We start from the raw sequence: 20,968 nt of genomic DNA on the forward strand, positions 1-20,968 counted from the left end.
ACATGATGGTTATGTTAAGGCGTGGGGTTAGGTTTGGATCTTCATGCTTACCTTTTTAAAAAAAAAATAAAAAATAAAAAAAGGTATGTTTTCATATGATTCACATTGTACAAATTCATATGAAATCACCTATAAATATGTAGTTTTCCTGTGAGGATCGGTTGGTACATACTCGATTATATAGCTACAGCAGGTAAACGTGTGTGTGCGTGTGTGTGTGTGTGTGTAGGACGAGTAGTGATTCTGAATGGGTCTCTGGGATAAGGTTCCTGCAGTGGTGGGATGCCCATGAGGACATGGATAAGGGTGGATCCTCGTCGGCTTGCTTATATTCTAGGCATTCCCAGAATGCCGCGCTGGGAACGTGGTATAGGATCTCCTTTCTGGTTCACGCATCTGCCCCCAACCCGTCATCGCCCCCAGAATCACGAGCCGCAGCGTTTTGACTCTGTAATAGAGGAATCAGAGGATACCCAGAAAGACAGACAGAATTCAAAAGAAGACGAGAACCACAGAAATAGAGTGAGAGGTCAACGGGATATAACTGGGCTTGTATCACGGCTGGAGAGTGTAAGTGTCTCTGTGTGTGTGTGTCGTTCTGTCTGTGACAAGCGGCGTTCTGTCTGTAACAGGATAGAGTTGCACTACAACTTGTTGCGTGATGCTAAATAAATGCTGGCATGTGTGGCCAGAAACATGACGCTTTGGCTGAAAAGGGTCACTCACCTCATGTCCACAGTGCCTGCTGATGCACAAGTCTCTCTGCATTAATGACAACCCATGGATCGCATACAACCTTTATATTCCTCCGCTGTCCCATCAACGCCATTATGTGACAGGGCAAAGGTTTGCTAACAAGGACATCAGTGAGATAATACAGGTCTTTAAACTCACTCTCACTTCTCCATGGCTCCGCTCCAGATCCATGTGAGCTGTCATGATATCTACAGTCTACATGATCATCAACCTTAAAGCAGCATCCTGACGGAAAATAAACCTGGTAAGGGAAGAAGTAAACATGTAAATAGAGAAATAAAGATGAGCATTAAAAGTATATACAAAGTAAATAAAAAGAGAAAAGTATACAATATGCCCCTCAAGTGCACAAGACCTGATCCTGATGTTAGCATGTTGCTAAGCTAATGACACAATACAATAGATTGAACTATTTTAGCAATAATCTGTGATGCCTTAGTCAAATGAATGAATGTAAAATAAAATAATGCATGTAAACAAATGTATACCACTGCTTATTATTTTAAGTTTTCTATTTGAATATTTTAAAATTTAGTTTAGCCTATTCCTGTCATGCAAAGCTGATTTTTCAGCATTATTACTCCAGTCACATGATCCTTCAGAAATCCTTTTCATTTGATGATTTGGTGCTCAAGACACATTTTGAATTATCAATGCTGAAAACGGTTTAATATTTGCTTAATATTTGCATTAAAAAACTAAATCTGGATTTTTGATGAATAGAATGTTCAAAAGAACCGCATTTTTGACAATGTAAACGTTTTTACTGTCACTTTTCATAAATTTAATGCATGCTTTATTTTACAGATAATAATAAGAGATCGCCACATAATTTTGGCCATGTAGAGTACATTACCGTATAGTAAGTTTATTGTGCCAGATACATCACACTGCTCAAATCCATTTCTAATCCTCTCTTGCCCCACTCGGGCTGCTCTGTTATTCCAAATGGATATATTGACCCACCTTCGGCCCATTAGCCCAGTAACACAAGGTCACAGAGATGCACATTCACCCATGTGTTTTCTGCTCTAGCTTTGCCAGATCTCCCTCAAGTCATTATGGGCCAAGTTCATTAGCTCTCGTGTTGTCTGTGATCAATAGAGCCTCTGTACCGAATCCCCCAAACTGTTCCGCAGGCTCTGTTATTGACTAGAACAAAGTGAATATATTATACAAACACAACTATGATCAATGACTCACGCTGCCTATCAGGTCGGACTAATGGAGGATACAAGCGCTTTCAGAGAAGGGTCAAACCCTCCGCTGGACTTAATTAGCAAGAAATTCCGATAAGCTCTCTGAATGGCATGCAGCACTGATGTGAAACACTGATGTGATAATGATGGACACATTCATTATCATTTACTGCACAAGATCTCATCGCTAGTGATGATATATGAGTGAATATATCAAAGATGGATCAAACACTATGACTGGATTGACTGAGGCCAATTAAATATAGGCCTACATGATGAATATGTGGTGGAAACATAAATCCTAAATTAAAGTGGTTATTTAAGACTATATTTAATCGTAATGATAAAAATACATAAAATAACCTAATTTTGAGATGGTAGCAAATCTATTAAAAAAATATAAAATAATAATAACAGTTGTATTTCTAAATTATGTTAGAAGTATAAAATCTTTAAATCTATCTTTAAAATCAAAATGAGAACTACTTTGTGATTCATTGTGCATGTTATTATAAACAATTATTTGTATACTGTAACATGTAATATGGTTTTCACACAAAAAAGCAGCACAAGTGTTTTCAACATTAATAATAAGAAATGTTTCTTGAGCAGCAAATCATATAGACTGATTTCTGAAGGATCATGTGACACTGAAGACTGGAGTAATGATGCTGAAAATTCAGCTTTGATCACAGGAATAAATTAATGTGACATTATTAAATCAAACACAAAATACATTAAAATAGACAGGTAATTTAAATTGTAATTTTACAATATTAATGCTTACTGTATTGTTGGTCAAATAAATGCAGCATTGGTGAGCATGAGAAACCTCTTTCAAAAACATGAAAAAATCTACAGACCCCAAACTATACCCAATATATATACACAAGCTATGCTGCAGTCTGTTCCAATATAACTGGAAATGGTGTTAGATGTTATGGTTGTAATTATGCCTTGTGGAAGGATGAGAAATGTGTACTCTGGCCTGAACAACCAAAGAACACCTGCTACCATAGTGTGAAATTTGGCCTCTTTCTAAATCACTCCATAAACACACACATTATACACAGAGCAGCACAGGAAGGAGATGGTCTCTCATAAGACACTGACATTGGCATGTAAGCAGGTGTGTGTGTGTGTGTCTTTCTAGGGCCACACATCAAACACAGCTGTACGCTTACAGCTGATGATCCTGAGACTGCAACTGTTCCTGCATCTGTCCGCACCTCTGGTACGTGTGTGTATGTGTATTCCTGTGCTTGAGCAATTCTCAAAAGTCCACATGGAAACAGCTAACATGCATATATCACTTTACAGACACCAGGAGACATGTAAATCCACAATGTGTTCAGTCATAACTTACTGCTGTCTGCATGTTATCCACTTTAATCATGACACAATTGTGTCTTTCACTCTGAGCTGACATGTAACAAGCAGACAGACAGAATACAGATAGAACAACAGAATGAATAAACAACAGATAAAATGACAGATAGAATGATAAAACAAATGATAGTAAGACAGAAAAAACGATGGATGGATGGATGGATGGATGGATGGATGGATGGATGGATGGATGGATGGATGGATGGATGGATGGATGGATGGATGGATGGATGGATGGATGGATGGATGGATGGATGGATGGATGGATGGATGGATGGATGGATGGATGGATGGATGGATGGATGGATGGATGGATGGATGGAAAGACAAAACAATACATATAATGACAGAACGAACGAACAAACGAACGAAAGATCAACAGAACAAACTAATGTACAAACGATATATCAAACTAACGATAAATGTAACGACAGAACGAACGATAGATCATAATTAACAAAAAACATGTGATAGAAAGAAAGAACATATGCTAAATCAAACGATAGATAGATACTAACTAGAGCTAACTTTTAGCTAGATGCTAACATGTTAATGCAAGTATGCTAATACTAGATAATCCTTTTTCTACGCACTTTTTTAGCCATGAAAATTAGCACATGCAAACTCTTAGTCAACATTGCTTTAAAAAAGTTACAGTGACAACTAAGGGAAAAACATGCAACAATGGAAAGGAGAGTACGGAGTCTGGAAAATATGCATCCATCATTGTTGAGGGAATTTCATGGAAGTCCACAGATCCACTCCCAAACGCTTTGAGAACTTATTTAGTGTAACAGTGACTCTGCTAATCTCACAAACCGTCATGCTAAAGGACAATGTTAAAAAGAAGCATTTCATACAAGCACAGGATGACAGCTAAAGTATCTGAGAAAGAACCGGTGAAATATGGGAACAATTAATTGTTCCCATCATGTGCTGCTTCAAGCTGTCTATACTGGCCAAACCAAACCATTATAGGAAAACTGCGGTTTCAAATGATCCTCTTCTGACTGGAGAAAATACAGAGTTTTTCAGTAGCATTCACCCAAATGTTTGTCATAGGATACATAATCCTTCTCTCCCCACCACTGAAAAATCACAGAACTCACATGATTGCTAACATAATATTTGGTTAACTCGAGGAGAAGAGCTTTGTAGTGGAATGGAGAGATGGCCTCTTGTTTTAAATCATCCGCTTAATTAAGACTTTATTTCTCCCTGGACAGCTGTAATTATTGATGGGTTCCATAGCAATGAACTTGTGGGGCCACATTTATCATGTTCAAGCTATCATGCTAATTGTTCGTTTCTGTGTGAGCTTAAACCCAGTTGATTTAAAAAAAATGAAATAATGTATGTCTTAAGTTCTGTTCTCCTAGAGACTGACCAGGCCACAAACAAGCTTTAACTTTTAACATAGACTGTAAAAAAAGAAAATATGGACGTAGTGTCAGTGACGTCACTCGTAGGTTTCTGAAGAGCGATTTTGAAGCCCAAAATGGGCGGAGCCGGCCGTCGTCCATCTTGGCAGCGCGTCACCACGCGTCACTCCTGGTGGATAACCGAAAATGGGCAAAGAGGCGGGATTAGCTCAGGTGATGTGACGGCTTACAGACAGCACACAAAAGGCTAGTAGTGACAGCAGCGGTAATCCACCTGTCACTCAAGTGGCCACGCCCTTAATTATGCAGAACTTTAAGGCTTAATATAATTTAAACAGATGAGTTATAAAAAATTCACCCCCCTAACAGTTGTCATGAAGGGCAAAATTTGCAATATAGACCAAAACCACTTTTTGTAAACAAGTTTTTTTCATATTACCATGGGGGATGGGGGGGGGGGGCTATATACAGATGCATTCTATGGGATTGACTCTCTTTTGCTCTCTTTTGCAGCCTGTCTCTAGCGGCCAGTCGATGAATTGCAGTTTAAGTCACTTCCGTTTTGGATTCAAGAGAGAGACCACAAGGTTTCCGCTTGGCTTAAACCAGCCTAAGGGTGTATGCTGGTCTTAGCTGGTCTACCAATCTTGCCGACTTGAACTTTGGAACGCAGTGAAATTCACATGAGCCTGCATTTCCTTTCTTCCACATTCGCATGCATATAAATGAAAGTCAGTGGAAAGAAATTTATGGTGTGTCACTTAATCCTTAAAAACACATATATTAGCGTAGAGGGACTGAACTTGTTCCAATCTAGTCTTTAACTGTTTAAATCGCCATAAGCCTGCGGCTTCCCTGACTCATCTTATGTCTTCGAGTCTGCCCCTACCACCAAGGTCACACCAGGTCACCACACTACAATTATACTTACCCGTGTAATATTTGAGAACAAGGTCGAGAGATACTATAACCAAGCCAGGTTTGAACTGGGCCCACTTTAATGACCAAATCAACTCAGGTTACAAATGGGAAGGGGCCTCCCGAGCCCCAGTGCTCGCCACCTCATGCTCTCCTCAACAATGCCCCGTTAAAAACCCCACCGCGGCCTGACGACGACTCTTCTTTCCCACGGTGAAGAGCGCCTGGCCCCGTGCCCCCCTCCACAGCATATAAAACAGCCAAACTTGAGAGGAGGCCAGCTTTGGAGAAAGATGGGGCGCCATGCTGTAGCGTACATCATAAATTATGGGCTCCCCAACACACACACACACACACATACAGTTGCAAACTATAAGTGTGCCCTCTTGTAGCCGCCCTGCGGTCTGTGGTCGTGACACCGTGCTCTCGTTCCAGAAATAATAGGATATCTCGTAATAATCAATGGCTCAGGTAAGGGTGGGAACATTTTGTCTTAATTAGGAGACGGGAGAGCATTAAGTTGCAGGTTTATTAAACTTATTAATGGTGAAATATAGCTGTGTCCAGCCTTAGATGGATTATTAGGGCGCCTAGAGTTTACGCTGCATTAGAGAACACCACAAATTGATTTCAATGGGGATGGCGTGCACAAGAGTTTGCAAATGTGATGCTCTATCACGCAAGTAAAATCAAAACTTTTGCTGCAACATCAGTGAATATAATTCATTACAAATAAGTAAAATCAAATACATTTAGAATAGAATAACACAATGGATAGCAATTCATTTTCTTTTAATAACACAATTAATTCAAAATTAAATGAAATTAACCCTTGTATGGTGTTCGGGTCTGTAGGACCCGTTTTCATTTTTTATCAAAAGAAAAATGATACAATTAATTATTTTTTCAACCTCAGAATCATTGGCCTTGGATCATTTTCTGTGAAGAACATATATCAGAACACATTTTCAATGACCACACACTGTACACCCCCCTACATATTTATATTACACACAGGATGTTCGGGTCCACTGGACCCGGGGATAATAAAAGTGTGAAAATTTTAGGTCCTGTGTACCTTTACTCTGTCCTCCTCCTGTCAGGGCTTGCTGTTAGTGTGTGTGTGTTTGTGTGTTCTTGTATATGGTTTATGAGGACACAAATGTGTATAATGACAGGGGTATTACAACGTAAACATGGTTTATGAGGACATCTGTGTTCTCATAAACCAAACGGCTTAAAAACATACTAAATGGTGTTTTTTGAAATTCAAAAAAGGCCAAACGTTTTCTGTGATTGGTAGGTTTAGGGGTAGGGTTAGTGTAGGGGGATAGATTATACAGTTTGTACAATAGTAAAACCATTACGCCTATGGAGAGTCCCCGTAAACCACATATCCAAGTAAGTGTGTGTGTGTGTGTGTGTGTGTGTGTGTGTGTGTGTGTGTGTGTGTGTGTGTGTGTGTGTGTGTGTGTGTGTGTGTGTGTGTGTGTGTGTGTGTGTGTGTGTGTGTGTGAGAGAGAGAGAGTGTGTGTGAGAGTGTGTGTGTGCATGCATGTGAGAGAGAGATTGTGTGTAAGTGTGAGAGAGTGTGAGTGCAAAAGTGAGTTTTGTTTCTACCTCTGCCGTTCACGCACATGGTTGCAATTCTTAAATGTGATCTAACAAAGGTAAAGGGAAAATATTAACCATATATGCTGTTTATATCGCTTGTAATTGGGATGAAGTAAACATCTGTTGAGTATTTTAACATAAATTGTTTGATTATGTTGAATTAAAAACCCAAAAATTCAGCGGGTCCACCAGACCCACGGACACTGGCTGAATAACGAAAATATGAACACCACACAAGGGTTAAAAATAAAATAATTAGTTTAAATATAAAATAAATATCTCTGACAACATCCAAGTTCATTTACTGTTGCACAGTCACACGGATATAACGTATCACACTATGAAATTGAACTGACAAGACTCTAACAACAAATAATTGTTTATTAGCCGTGCAATGTATAAAAGTCATTGTTAGCCCGCACTGGTGTGTATCATACGTGCACTTTGTGAGGGAGCTGAGGAAATGCATATACTCAACTGTCGGCCAACACAAACTTTCGCTTTATAGCTAGCTGGGAATTATATTGTCCTCGGCTTCTACAAAAACCACACAAGCATGGCGAAAGTTCTCAGAAGACTGATTCAAGTTACATGCCTCCAATTGAAAGTCGTCTTTCTACGCTTTAACCCATTACATATGTTTAAACTGCCCAGTTCCACACACACACACACAAAAAACCTAACTACACATTTTTTTTCCTGTAATTAAAGACCATTTGTGATACTTCAACAACAAATGACTTCAGATAAAGCTGACTCGGGCCAAATGGGTTCAACCAGAAATGCAATTCAATAGACTTCTAATTACTCAACCTACTGTTTCAGCAAATTCCCCATTATGAGTTAAACGAATTTCTGCTGGGTTGTTTTGCTTCGTGAGCAATATCAGTGAAAATTTGGCTGTTGTAAACCTAGTCAAATCTGAATCATTGAACAGATGTTGTAGACGAAAAGCAATGTTTGTTTAACCTTCCTCAACTAAACTCTCCTGTACAGTGACTACTACCAGGGGTTGTTTACTTGCGCCTAAAGGTTCATTTGCTTGATTATGTATGTATATTTCTCATTCCTGCGGCCTGTATATCCCACAGCAATCTTGATTCTGTCAATGTTGACTCTGTGAATTTGGGAAATCAGTCAATAGTGCAGTGCACTGGGAATTTTCAGTGTCAAGCATCAGGACAACTTCTCAATGACAGACGCCAGCTCTCTAAGCTAAACCACATCACTCGACATCATTGCGAAGGAGGTTTGCTTTGTCAGCATTCATAGTCGGGCCTTTTTCTGGCAGGTTAACCGAACCTGCTTCGAAAGGGTTGTGCCCCTTTCCCTCGATTATTTCCTGTCTCCTGATCTCTCTTGGCCTTTCATGCATCTTACGCTAACTCCTTATGCTAGGTTGACAGGGAACAGGGTTTGGTCGAGACCTAGACCGTTGACATAGAACGGCATAGATCTATCACCAACCTTTCACTCTTTCTCTATCCTCACAGATGAAAGGAGATGAGTTTTATCCATCAAGACCACAGCTATATACAGATGCAGTCAGCATTAGAGGTATGACCTTGAATAAAAAGAAATGCATCAGATGTTCAACAAAAAACAAAGAATAAAAGTTCCTTTTCTGGCATGATGAGAGAAAGGAAGACGTACTTTTTTTTTTTTTCTAATTTTAGTTTAGGTTTTAGTTTTTCGTTTAAACTTATTTTAGTTAGTTGTAACATCTCTAATTTTTAAGTTGAAGTACTAATAACTAAAACTGAAATACAAGTGAAAGTGATACAGAAATCTTTATTTTAAATCTAGTAAAAATTACAAGACCACATAACAAACTGACTAAAACTTTCTAATTTCTAAATTTCTAATTTTAGTTTAAGTTTTAGTAATTTTGTTATGTGCTTTTGTCATTTTTACTAGATTAAAAAATATTTTTATATGGCTTTCATTTATTTCAGTCATAGTTTAAGTTATTCAACTTAAAGTTATTTAGTTAGTAAGTTAAAGTACTAGTATACTAATAACTAAACCTGAAATAAAAGTAAATTATAGAAATATTCATTTTTAAATCTAGTAAAAATTACAAAAGCACAACAACAAAAAACGAAACCAAAATAAAAATTAAAACTAAAAAAAAGAGAAAACATTCTAAATTTGGTCACACTTTTGTTAGGGTCCAATTCTCACTATTAACTAACTATTAACTACGACTTTTGACTCAATTTCTAATTACTGCTTATTAATAGTTAGTAAGGTAGTTGTTAAGTTTAGGTATTGGGTAGGATTAGGCATGTAAAATATGGTCATGCAGAATAAGGCATTAATAGGCGCTTTATAATAAACAGCCAATATCATATAGTAATTTGCATGCTATAATAAGCAACTAGTTAATAGTAAGAAATGGACCCTAAACTAAAGTGTTGCCCGAATTTTTCATAAAAAGTTAATTTCGGTGAGTTATCAAACAAGTATTGCCTCCATTATCGTATCAGATTTTCTTGTTCGGTAACTCTACTCTCAGTCGTTCCTGTAACGAGAGCTTGATTTGGTTGATTTTTATCATGGAAGACGATGGATGTTCTGTCAAATTTTGTACAAAGACACCCTCTTTTCCACCCTCATGTCCCCCTTCACTCGCTCTCCTCCTATTTCTTCCTCTTTTGTAGCTCTCGTTCTCTGTCTCCTGTTCTCTTGTTGGACGTTGAGAGAAAAGATACGACGCAGAATCTGAAAGCAGGTATTTGTTCGGGGGTCAAGGGGATGGGTTGACCGTGTGATGAGACAGGTGGGTCTGGTGAACTGAATCAATTGACTTATTGAAAACCAGTCAACCTGTTGAAATTGTTAATCTAAAATTCCCCATTTTCATTTCCTTCCACAGTGGTCACAGTTTGATAAACCAATAGTAAATGGTGGCTTTGAATGGAGTTAAAAAATTATGACAGTATAACATACAATCAAACTGATTGGTAAACAAATGAACTTCACATTAAAAAGAGAGATAATGAAAATAACAATGTGCACAAAAATGGGGGATGAGAGACAGAACTGTGATAATCAGTCCAGCTTCATTTCACTAGTCACTCAGTCAAGCAGAAAACAAGCTCACCATCTGATAAAGGCAGATGCTGCCTCAGAGAAATTACATACGTTTACCAGCTTCAGTTGTGTAACTTCACTTCTTAACATTTAAACATTTAACCTTAACATTTTAAATCTTAAAGGGGGGGTGAAATGCTCATTTTCACTCAATCTCCTGTTAATCTTGAGTACCTATAGAGTAGTATTGCATCCTTCATATCTCCAAAACGTCTTTAGTTTTATTATATTTATAAGTGAAAGATTGGCTGTACCGAGTCTTTCCGGAAAAAAACGAGCGGCTGGGGGCGGGCCGTGTGGGCGGTGTGCTATAGCTGTGCTAACTGATCTAACAACAACACAGAGAGACATTTGAAGTAGTTTACTCACCGTGACTGCTCGATCCTTAAGCATTAGACGATCTGCAAATAAGTCGATCTGGGCTTTGTTTATAAAACAATCATCGTCGAAATGCAGGGAACAAAGAGTCGTGCACAACCTCCGTTGATGCTTCGAAAAAACTTGCTTCAAACTCCATCCACTATTCCCTTAACGCTGGGTTCTTTGGGAATCTGTGCAGGGTTGTCTTGCCCTGCCAACCAAAAACCCACTTCTTTGGTGACATTGACTTCCCTAAAAGCCGAGCATAGCGCTTTGAGGTAACGTACTGCTTTCGCTCTCTTCTCTCTCTGGTCTACAAGTGCGCGCGCGGCCGCGGAGAAGTGCCCTTAGGAAGGACCCATATAAGGAAATTCCGCTCTATCTTACGTAAGACAGAGCCATACTCGAAAAAAACTTTCCGAAACTTGTGACAAACGGGAAGGAGTATTTTTGGAACAAAAATACTCCTTCAAACGTACAACTTAACTTTTGAAACTTTGTCCATGTTTAGCATGGGAATCCAACTCTTTAACAGTGTAAAAAACTCAGTATGCATGAAACAGCAATTCACCCCCCCTTTAATCATTAGAATCTTTAACATTTAGAATCTAATATTCATAATCTTAGGAAATTCATCATAAGAATATATATATTTTTTTTTAACGTTAACATTTACACATTCAAAAGTTTAGGGTCAGCATGTTTTTTTTCTTCTTTGAAATAAATTTGTACTTTTAATCATCAAGGATGCATTGAATTGGTAAAAAAAGTGACAGTAAGTGCATTTATTGTATTTACATTACATTTTTTGCAATACATTTATTGTGTGCACCCAGTGGAGAGCGCTCCTAATTTCGTTGTATTGTAAAGTACAATGACAATAAAGGCATTCATCAACTTATAATTGTAAAAAATATATATATTTTAAATATTTTTTCATTTGAACTTTGTTCATCAAAGAATCCTAAATAAAATGCATCACAGTTTTTAACATTGATAATAATAATAAATGTAATTGTTTGAGCAGCAAATCAGCATGTTAGAATGATTTCTGAAGGATCATGTGACACTGAAGACTGGAGTAATGATGCTGAAAATTCAGATTTGCAATAAATGACATATTATAATATATTAAAACAGAAAACTTATTTTAAACTGTAAAAATATTACTGTTTTTACTGTATTTTGGATCAGATAAATGCCGCCTTGGTTAGCAGAAGAAACTTCTTTTAAAGTCATTTTAAAATCTTTCAAAATCATCTTTAGCATTAGAATCTTTTTTAGTCTTTTTTAAGATTTGAAATCTTCAGCATTCAAATATTTTGAATCTTTAGCATGTAGAATCTATAGCATTCATGCACTTTAGAATCCTTACCATTATAAATCTTTAGTGAAAGAATCTTTAGAATCTTTACCATTGAGAGTCTTTAGAACTCATTTAGATCTTAGAGTCTTTAACCTTTACAATCTATAGATTAACATAATTGTTTCTGTCTCCAAGCTCAGGTCTGTCTTTGTATACAGAAAGTTTGCATCATATCTAGATATCCATATCTCATCACCTGCAGCAAACCTTCAGATGCTCATCTCATCCAAAGCCCTTGATTCTTTCTAGATCAGCGGTGAACCGTCTACACCAACAGGGGCTCCACTGCGAGAATCCCACCGGCATCACAGTCTAGTCAGGTTCCCACTGCTTCCAGAGCCGCCAGCAGCCAAACCCTGAAACCAACTCCCAGCAAGACAGAAAACAACAACCTCTGATTTCTTCACATGCTTGCATGGGCCCGTGATGAAAGGCTTCAGCATCTATAGATCTCCTCTCTGTAGTTTGCCTGGGATTTTTCTTTATTTTATTTCTCTTTTAGCAGGACAGAGCTGAAAAGGAAAGATTCTCTGAGGGCCGCGTAAGAGATCAGAAGTGTGTTCTTGAGAGTCGAAAAACCTGAAGTGCATTCAAGTTGTAAGAGACATCCGACTTTTCCGCAGAATGAGCATCTTGGGTAATGAGATCAAAACACTTGGCCCAGTGTGATGTGGAGAGTTTGAGAGGTTAGTTGTCTGGTTGCCCAAAGTAAAGTGACTGACAATGTTTCTGAAATGTATAAGACATACAATATCTCTTCTTTTCACTTTCTTTAAATCTTCATCCATGAATGAAGACGCATCTTCATCATGCTAACCCTGTACCAGCTCTTTCACAATGATCCACGCTTATATCATTGAAACTGTGGCTGTGTTCTAAACCCTAGTTTAGTGCAATGGCTCAGTCCACAGAGGCTACTAACTGAAATGGAACCTCCTGACTAAATTTAAATCATGTACATTGGCAGCAACTTTGGTTCACAAACATGTACCACACAAATACTGTAGCACAAAAATAGAGACTGATATTAGCATGCTGCATGACAGAAATTCCATTTTTGGGTGAGCTAATGCTTTAAAATGAATAAACAACACAATATTAAATCAAACATTTCCCATTCTGAGAATGTTGCAATGTGGGATTGCATTGTCCTTAAATGATACAAACGATGCTGCTTTTAGACAGCATAACTTTGCTAACAAACGTTTCGGAATAGCATTTGTGTTGGGAATGATGTCCAACAATGCTGTAAGTACATATGTTTCCATCTCTGATACACAGGCTTAAGCCTCACAGCTGCCCCTCAGAGGTACTTACAACATGACCACAAACACAACCACAGCCAGTCTGCTCGTACAAGGCACTACTCGAAACCAAGCAAGAAAAGCGGACATGGAAACCAGTGACGTGAGGTATCTGGCACCAACCACAAGTCTTAATTCAGAAGATGATGTTGCTTCATTTGGCAGAAGAAGAGAAAGAATCAGAGAGAGAGAGAGAAAATTAAGAAATTATTGCTTAAGATTACTGGCAGATGAAGATTCTCAAATACTTGGAATGAAAGTGTCCTGCAGTCTGAGTTTGTACACAAAGTGTATTCATCAAAACTCCATCTGCTGACCTCGGTCAGCGCAAAGGAATGCTCAGAGCCTTTAATAAGGGGTCATTGTTGTTGAGGATCTTCTCTCTGTATTTCCCAGCTATACACTGAGGAGGAATGAGAGACAAGGAATGGTGTTTTTATATAGGTTTTTTTGAGGCATCCACCCTTGAGTACACACACGTGCCAGGTCACACCGGCCCATCTGGAACCCACATGTAAAGTTGGGCGTGTCAGACATAACCACAGTAACCCAGTTCAGACCACTCTGGGAAAGTTTAGGTTAGGCATGTCTGTGGCGCTTGACACATAACACATGCCTTGTGGAGCTATGAATATCTGGGAGGAGTCATTTTTAGGATTAAATGTATTATTCTAAAAATCACTTTCAAAAGAATAGAATGATAGACCTGCACAATAAACACTATTTCATCTGATATCAATTCTAAAAGGACTGCATTTGATTTATTATTTAAAGGCAATGTGAAATGACATTATACTTCCAATATGTGACATACTGTGAGTGAAAAAGGATATTCAACAAGAAAAAAAAAAAAACTGAAACTTGAATTCACCCATTGAGAATTGATTGGATTGTATAAAGTGTCTGTTTCATATTAGAATGATGCATGCAGTCAAATTTGCAGGTTATTCCCCTCCTAAAACATCACCAGCTCTTCTAAGGAGACTTTTAGAGTGAGATGGGGATGTAGAAAATCAGTTTTGAAAGTAACTCAATGGTAACAAACCCATCACAATTCACTATTGCTGTAACGTTTATTGCATTAACCTTAACCAGCAATAAATTACTGCAATACCAAGATTTTAGAAAGGCTGCATTACTAACGCTATCTCACAGCTAATTCGTATGAATTCGTACGAGTGAGCACGATTTATCTAAACCCCAGTGATGGGTAGGTTTGGGGACGGGGTCAGGGGTAAGTCATTCGTACGAATTCATACGAATTGGGCAACTCGTAAAATATGTACGATTTAGCAAAATTTTTACAAATTCGTCCGAGTGAGGTCGTATGAATTCGTATGAATTAGCCACCTCGTAAAATACGTATGAATTGCCATGAGATCGGGCAAAATCAGCCTAAATAATGACTCAATTGCAAAGTTTTAGTCCACCTTTTAGTAAACAACAATACAATACAATGCCAGCAATTCAACAGATTACAGATGTCTGATAGTCAACCCTCTAGATCTCTTTGTGACCTCCTAAAATGATTTCATGAGTGATCCTCACACCAAACATCTTTCATAAACACCTTTTTCAGCACATGACCCCTGAGAGGAAGCTGACAGTGATGGATGACCTGCGTGAATTGTGTGTGGCAACACCACCCAAAAAAACTGATAATGGGCTTACCTCTCCAACAAGCTGTAAAGACTTAAACGCCTCGCTACACTATTTTACTATGACATAAGTCCCTTTGTGAGCAAGCCACGGTGAGGTAACCAGATAATTTCACGGCACCTTCGGGATGCAGCTGCTCCTGCCAACCCTGGAATTACAATTCTCTCTTCTTTCTCTCTCATTCTCTCCCCTGTCTAAGGATGTCCCACAGCGTCAGACGTTTCTCAGGGAACAGTGTTCCTGGAACATTTCGGCTTTCCAAATCAGCCATGAACGTGTCAATGAACCACCTCGGCTAACAGTTGAGAGGAGTAATTAAATATGAATTTTTATTATTTATTTACAAGCAAAATGGTGAGCATTGCATTTGACAATCACAATACATTTTTACTTAATACAGTCTCATATGCTTTAATCAAAAGTGCAGAACTGTCGACAGTGGAGGTAAATGTGAACGATCAATCACTTTTGGGCAATTAACTTTCCATATTTGCCCAATCAATTGACCTTCTGTACCTGAGTTGACAAATTGGTTTTGATTTCCAAAAACTGTGAATACATAGCGGACATGCAATACCACCACAGACCACATGAAAAAGACCCCTTCCTTAGTGCATGATTTCACATGAGTTGATACAAGATAAAATGTTATGTTGTAAGCAAATTCGTTATATAAATACTTCTCACAAGTTGCACGTTAATAGCTCTCACTATTAAATATCAATTTTGTCTCGGATATTTCTAAAAAAAATGTCTTAAATGGAATAAAAGGACATAAATGGACTTAAATATGGTAACTGTTGGCTGCAAAATAGAGCTGCAAAATCAATATTGATAACAAATCTGGTCTTGTAGAAGTTTGATGAGAAATGTTTCATACAGTTCATATATTGCGATCTCTGATATCTCATTGCAGACTGTTTTGACAAATTGTGCAATTTGAGTCCATGATGAGAACTCTACTGAAACTCAAGAGAAGATGAATGTGAGATTATGGGTCCATTATTTCTATAAAATAAGGAGGAGACTAAACAAATGTCTCCAATTGCAATTGCTCTCCATATAATTTCATAATCTCAGCGGTTTCTAGGAGAAAAGGTTGAGATGTTGAACAGATCTTTATTATAGAGCATATTAGTTCATACACTTCCAATCAAACATTTAGGGTGAGTCAAATTTGTATTTTTTGTTAAAGAAATTAATACTTAACGATGCATTAAATTTCTCAAAAGTTCAAAAGATTTTAAACTTTCTATTCATTAAAAAATGTATCACAGTTTCCACAAAAATATGAAGCAGCACAACTGTTTTCAACATTGATTATAAGAAGAAGAAATGTTTCTTGAGCAGCAAATCAGCACATTAGAATGATTTCTGAAGGATCATGTGACACTGAAGAATGATGCTGAAAATTCAGCTTTGATCACAGGAATAAATTACATTTTAAATTATATTAAAATAAAAAAAAGTAAAATAAATGTATTTTAAATTGTAATAATATTTCACAATATTGCTGTTTTTACGGTTTGAAAAAGTCTTTCTTACTACAAACTTTGTATGCGTATTGTATTGTTAAAGTATATTTATGGGATATTTATCCGAGAACAATAAGTACTTTAAGCAAAAAAGGACCTCTTAGTAGGTGGAGACAAATGCACAGAAATCTGGAACATTTTCCAGGAGGTCTGTAGTATGACAGAATACCTTTTTACTATAGATTACTGTCAGAGGGACACATGGAACAACTTACCTCTAACCCACGGCCAAAATCTGTGAGCACACGCAGTAAACGCTAGAAGGAACCTGTCACATTTATAGATAAAATCTACGACAAATCTACAAAATATAGAGCATTTTGTTTTTATACGACATTTCCAGACCTCTATGATATTATTTGTGAGCTTTACTGTCACAAAGTACAGTATATTTACAGTAGTGCTCAAATTTACCACCTCTCTCACATTTTTCTGTGTATGTGTCAGCACAATCATGAGATCTCTTTACAAGCTCAGTTGACTCATGCCTGGCACAAATTGTTCAGAAAATGAGATACCTGATACTTTTTCTTTTCCCGAGTCTTAATAAAGGAAAATTGCAGCACTCTTGAAGGAAATGGTCCTTTTAAAGTTTTTACTTTAAAAACACCCATTCAAAGATTGTCAAGTCATATCAAATACTACACAGATGTAGGTTTGTAGGGTTAGAGTAAGACAGGAAGTGGAATCCTTGTGAAAAATGAGGCCACTTGTACACAAGTTATGAAACTTGAACTCTTGAGGTTAGTTACGATTGGCCAAAGTTCTACAACACTTGACCCCCCGTAATACACACTGAGTAAACAGAGGGAAGACACAAGGTGTATTATTTACACACATTCACACTCATGCATACAGTAGTCTGATAAAGCACAAAATAGTAGAATAACAGAAAATAGGCCAAAAATAAATAAATCAGTTGAATAAGTATACAAAAAATCCCACCTTTAAAGCTCTATGAGTCTCTCTTTCTGATTTCCTTCAACGCAAGTTCATGGGACAAGTTAGAATCTGAAGTTTAATTTTCAGGGTTAGGGGGGTTGCTCAAATACTCAACACCAAGCATGAGCATTAGTGATAGTATACTAATACCATTTGGTAGCATTCTATAGAGAACTAGCACACACATATTGTGGGTGGTCTTTCAAACCCCTGGAGATTTTCAGATGTGTGAACGTGAACATGATGGTGAGAACATGAGTTTGTGGACAACGTACAAAGAGAGAGAGAAAGAAAGAGAGTCAGAGTCAGTCTCTGACCGGGTCAGGATATGAACATCAATAAGTTAAAGCCGATCATGTTACCGAGTTTGATTTATGAACAAGCAGCTGCAGTAAAGTATGAGAAGGCAAACAAAGAGTAACTCACAAACGAACGCTAAACTGTATCACTGCACACTGCAAACTAAGTACCTGATACGCTATCAGTATCTTTACACTGTAAATCAATGCAGGCCAGCATGTGACTCAAAACAGGGATGCCTGAGGTTGGAAATAGACACGTCTTTGGTTTAAAGGGATCTGATCTATCTCATACACACGTATAGATTGAAATGAATATGCTAACATTTGGTGTCTGGACTTCAAAGAACTTCATTATTTACCGCACTTTATTACACATCTCCTTATCTATATGTAAAGAGACATTTACTGTATAATTGTAGGGTGAATTCAGGTTGATTGGGACACTTTTTTCTACATGCACCCCAACCACATCATTTTATGCAGACACAATTTTGTGGGTGGAAGGAAACCTCACAGGTTATAGGTAGCCATATATGTTTGTTTGTTTTTCAGGCTAAAAATGACATGCACATACTAAAAAAAGAAAAGAAGAAAAAAAAAGTAGTAGTAATAATTAAAAAACATATATATATTTGTATTGTATTTCTATTTTATGTATTTATTTTTTTCTTACTTTATTATATTAATAAAAGTAAAAAAAAAAAGTAAAAAATAAAAATAATGTCATATGGTTTAATGACATGAGGCGAGTATGTGTTATGCTTACTTTGAATAAAATAAATGCATACAAGTCAAGAATACATAATGTTTCAATGGGAATAAACTCAACAAGTAGTTTTTACTGTATACTCACTCTTGTTATGATCATACTCTGCGTTTCATATGCTTTACAGGCAGATCAAAGTATTTGAAAGCCTTTACTGTGACAGAGAGCTGCATAAATCTTTCCATCATGTGTGTCTGTATCAGTCCACTGGCTCCTTTCCAACAGGATTTTGAGAACAATGAGCGTGAACAGTCCCGGCAAAACCTCTTTAGTCTGAAAGTACTTAACTAGATTTACTAACCTGCTCATTGTGAGCTGTTTTACAAGAGCTAAATAAAGTCCAAGAGGCATGCCAAGAGATATGTAATGTCACAGCGACAAATCGTGTCGCTATAAAGGCCTGTGCAAAAATCTTAGCATGTGCCAAAGACTTTGATTAATCTACACATAAACTCCAGTCCCATGTTCATGAGATCCTTCTAATGACACACCACACATTCTAAGTCCCATACAAACGGCAAAGGGCGAGCAACTGCACTACTTAACATTATAAATACACCCTTTGGCCCCCAAGGGGGCACTTACTCTCACTTCTGCCCGGCTCTGGTTTCACACAACCCCGCTGAGAGCTCCACAGCTCTGGGGCTATTGTTGCTTGAGCTTCCCTGATGCCTGGTTCTCAAACAGGCCTCAATGGTCTTCCTCATCCAGACGCGCTCATCCGTAACGGCCTTAACTGAAAGCGAGGCTGGCGATGTGGGTGTAGGCAGCTCTAGGAGCCTGGTGTTGACCTCTGGGTAATTTACTGCTAGCAGTGATGGGAGAGCGTGTGGCTGTTTGGTGCTAACCGCAGAAAAGGCCAAGAAGGGTTTAGTGGGAATATATAAAGCACCATGATTGGACACCATACTGCCAACACAGTTCATAAAATATCACCATCTCTGTAACTGATACAAGAAAAGTCAGCAGGTGATGACGCTCTGTATTGCTGGGCTTGCTAATAAAATGTAATTGTGCAGTTGTAGGCCTCAGTGGCATACAAACAGCGCAACTGCAAATGTCTTCATTTAATAGAAGAGTTGTGAAACACCTGGTGAATCATTGGGGTTTTTAAAATAACAGGAGAAATGTTCATAACGTCAGTAGTTGAGAAAACAGGGACTTGAGAATGACTAGTTGTACCTCGGTGCACCTCAAAATTTGAACACTTCTGAAAATGGATTTTACACTGCCAAAATGTTCTTTTCTTTTTTTAAATCATATTTTGCCTTATTTTCCAATTGAAATATCTTAATTTTTGATCAATTTACTTGACAAGCAACACTGGATATCAACACATTCTTTGTCTTTCTGAATTGGAAGATATTTTTCACTTTTTTAGGTATTGACAAGGTAAAAAGTTTTTGCATTAAAAAAACACCTGCCACTGCAGTAAGACAATATACAGTGATATTCAATGTATTAATATCTTAAAATATTAATAAAGTAAATGTATCTTTTAAGGATCATTTTATAGTCAAAAGATAAATCAAAGAAAGTCTGTGCAATGAATAAAGGATGAATATTGTCACTATCTTACTGTATATGAACAAATCATTCCTCTCTATTTTCAGCTCAGGAATTTTAGGGAGAATAGATGCATTGTCGTAATTACTGTAATTACGAGATTTCAACTTGTAAAAATCATTGAGGTCCTTGTAGAACTCGTAATTACAACTTGTAAACTGGGAGTTTTAGTTCCTACTTGTACCATGTGACTGCTGTTCCATCTAACTGTTGTAGAACATCACGTGCTATAATCTTGAAATTACGGTAATTACAACATGGCGTGACCGCAGCAAAACATCCCAGTCAGAGTTGATACTTTGATTTTTCTGAGCTTTGCAAGAGCAACCTCTGAAAGATCCAATTTTCATTTGCTATGTATTATGTGTATGTGACCCTGGATCACAAAACCAGTCATAAGTCGCACAGGTATATCTGTGGCAATAACCAACAATACATTGTATAGGGTCAAAATTATACATTTTTCTTTTATGCCAAAAATCATTAGGATATTAAGTAAAGATACTGTTTCATGAAGATATTTTGTAAATTTCCTACCGTAAATATTTAAAACATTAATATTTGCGAGTGAATGCAGCACAATCGTGAACATAAATGGATTTTCTTATTTATTTTATTTTTTTGCACCCTCAGATTCCAGATTTTCAAATAGTTGTATCTCGGCCAAATATTGTCCTATCCTAGCAAACCATACATCAATGGAAAACTTACTTATTCAGCTTTCAGATGATGTATAAAAAAGTGACCCATGTGACTGGTTTTGTAGTCGAGGGTCACATTTATTATTAAACTGTTAGCTTAGCAACATGCTAAT

At 37.4% G+C, this 20,968-nt stretch overlaps 1 protein-coding gene across 1 annotated transcript; it reads left to right on the plus strand.

The window, feature by feature from the left end:
• The first annotated feature begins 270 nt into the window (after window positions 1–270).
• LOC307150562 (uncharacterized protein) lies at window positions 271–14,127 on the plus strand. The gene is made up of 6 exons (XM_079857909.1): window positions 271–570; window positions 3,109–3,189; window positions 8,752–8,815; window positions 9,922–9,992; window positions 12,330–12,766; window positions 13,362–14,127. Exons 1-4 carry the CDS (start codon window positions 283–285, stop codon window positions 9,984–9,986), a joined length of 498 nt encoding a protein of 165 aa, XP_079714035.1. The 5' UTR covers window positions 271–282; the 3' UTR covers window positions 9,987–9,992; window positions 12,330–12,766; window positions 13,362–14,127.
• Window positions 14,128–20,968: the final 6,841 nt, after the last annotated feature.

The sequence above is a fragment of the Squalius cephalus genome (assembly GCF_949319135.1).
Source record: "Squalius cephalus genome assembly, chromosome: 22".
Classification (NCBI taxonomy): domain Eukaryota; kingdom Metazoa; phylum Chordata; class Actinopteri; order Cypriniformes; family Leuciscidae; genus Squalius; species Squalius cephalus.

Bases quoted from the DNA above. Each gene is read 5' to 3' on its own strand.
- LOC307150562 (XM_079857909.1), top strand. From the start codon at position 283: ATGCCCATGAGGACATGGATAAGGGTGGATCCTCGTCGGCTTGCTTAT. The intron at 571-3,108 runs GTAAGTGTCTCT...GTGTCTTTCTAG, and splicing joins TTGTATCACGGCTGGAGAGT to GGCCACACATCAAACACAGC. The intron at 8,816-9,921 runs GTATGACCTTGA...CCTCTTTTGTAG, and splicing joins AGATGCAGTCAGCATTAGAG to CTCTCGTTCTCTGTCTCCTG.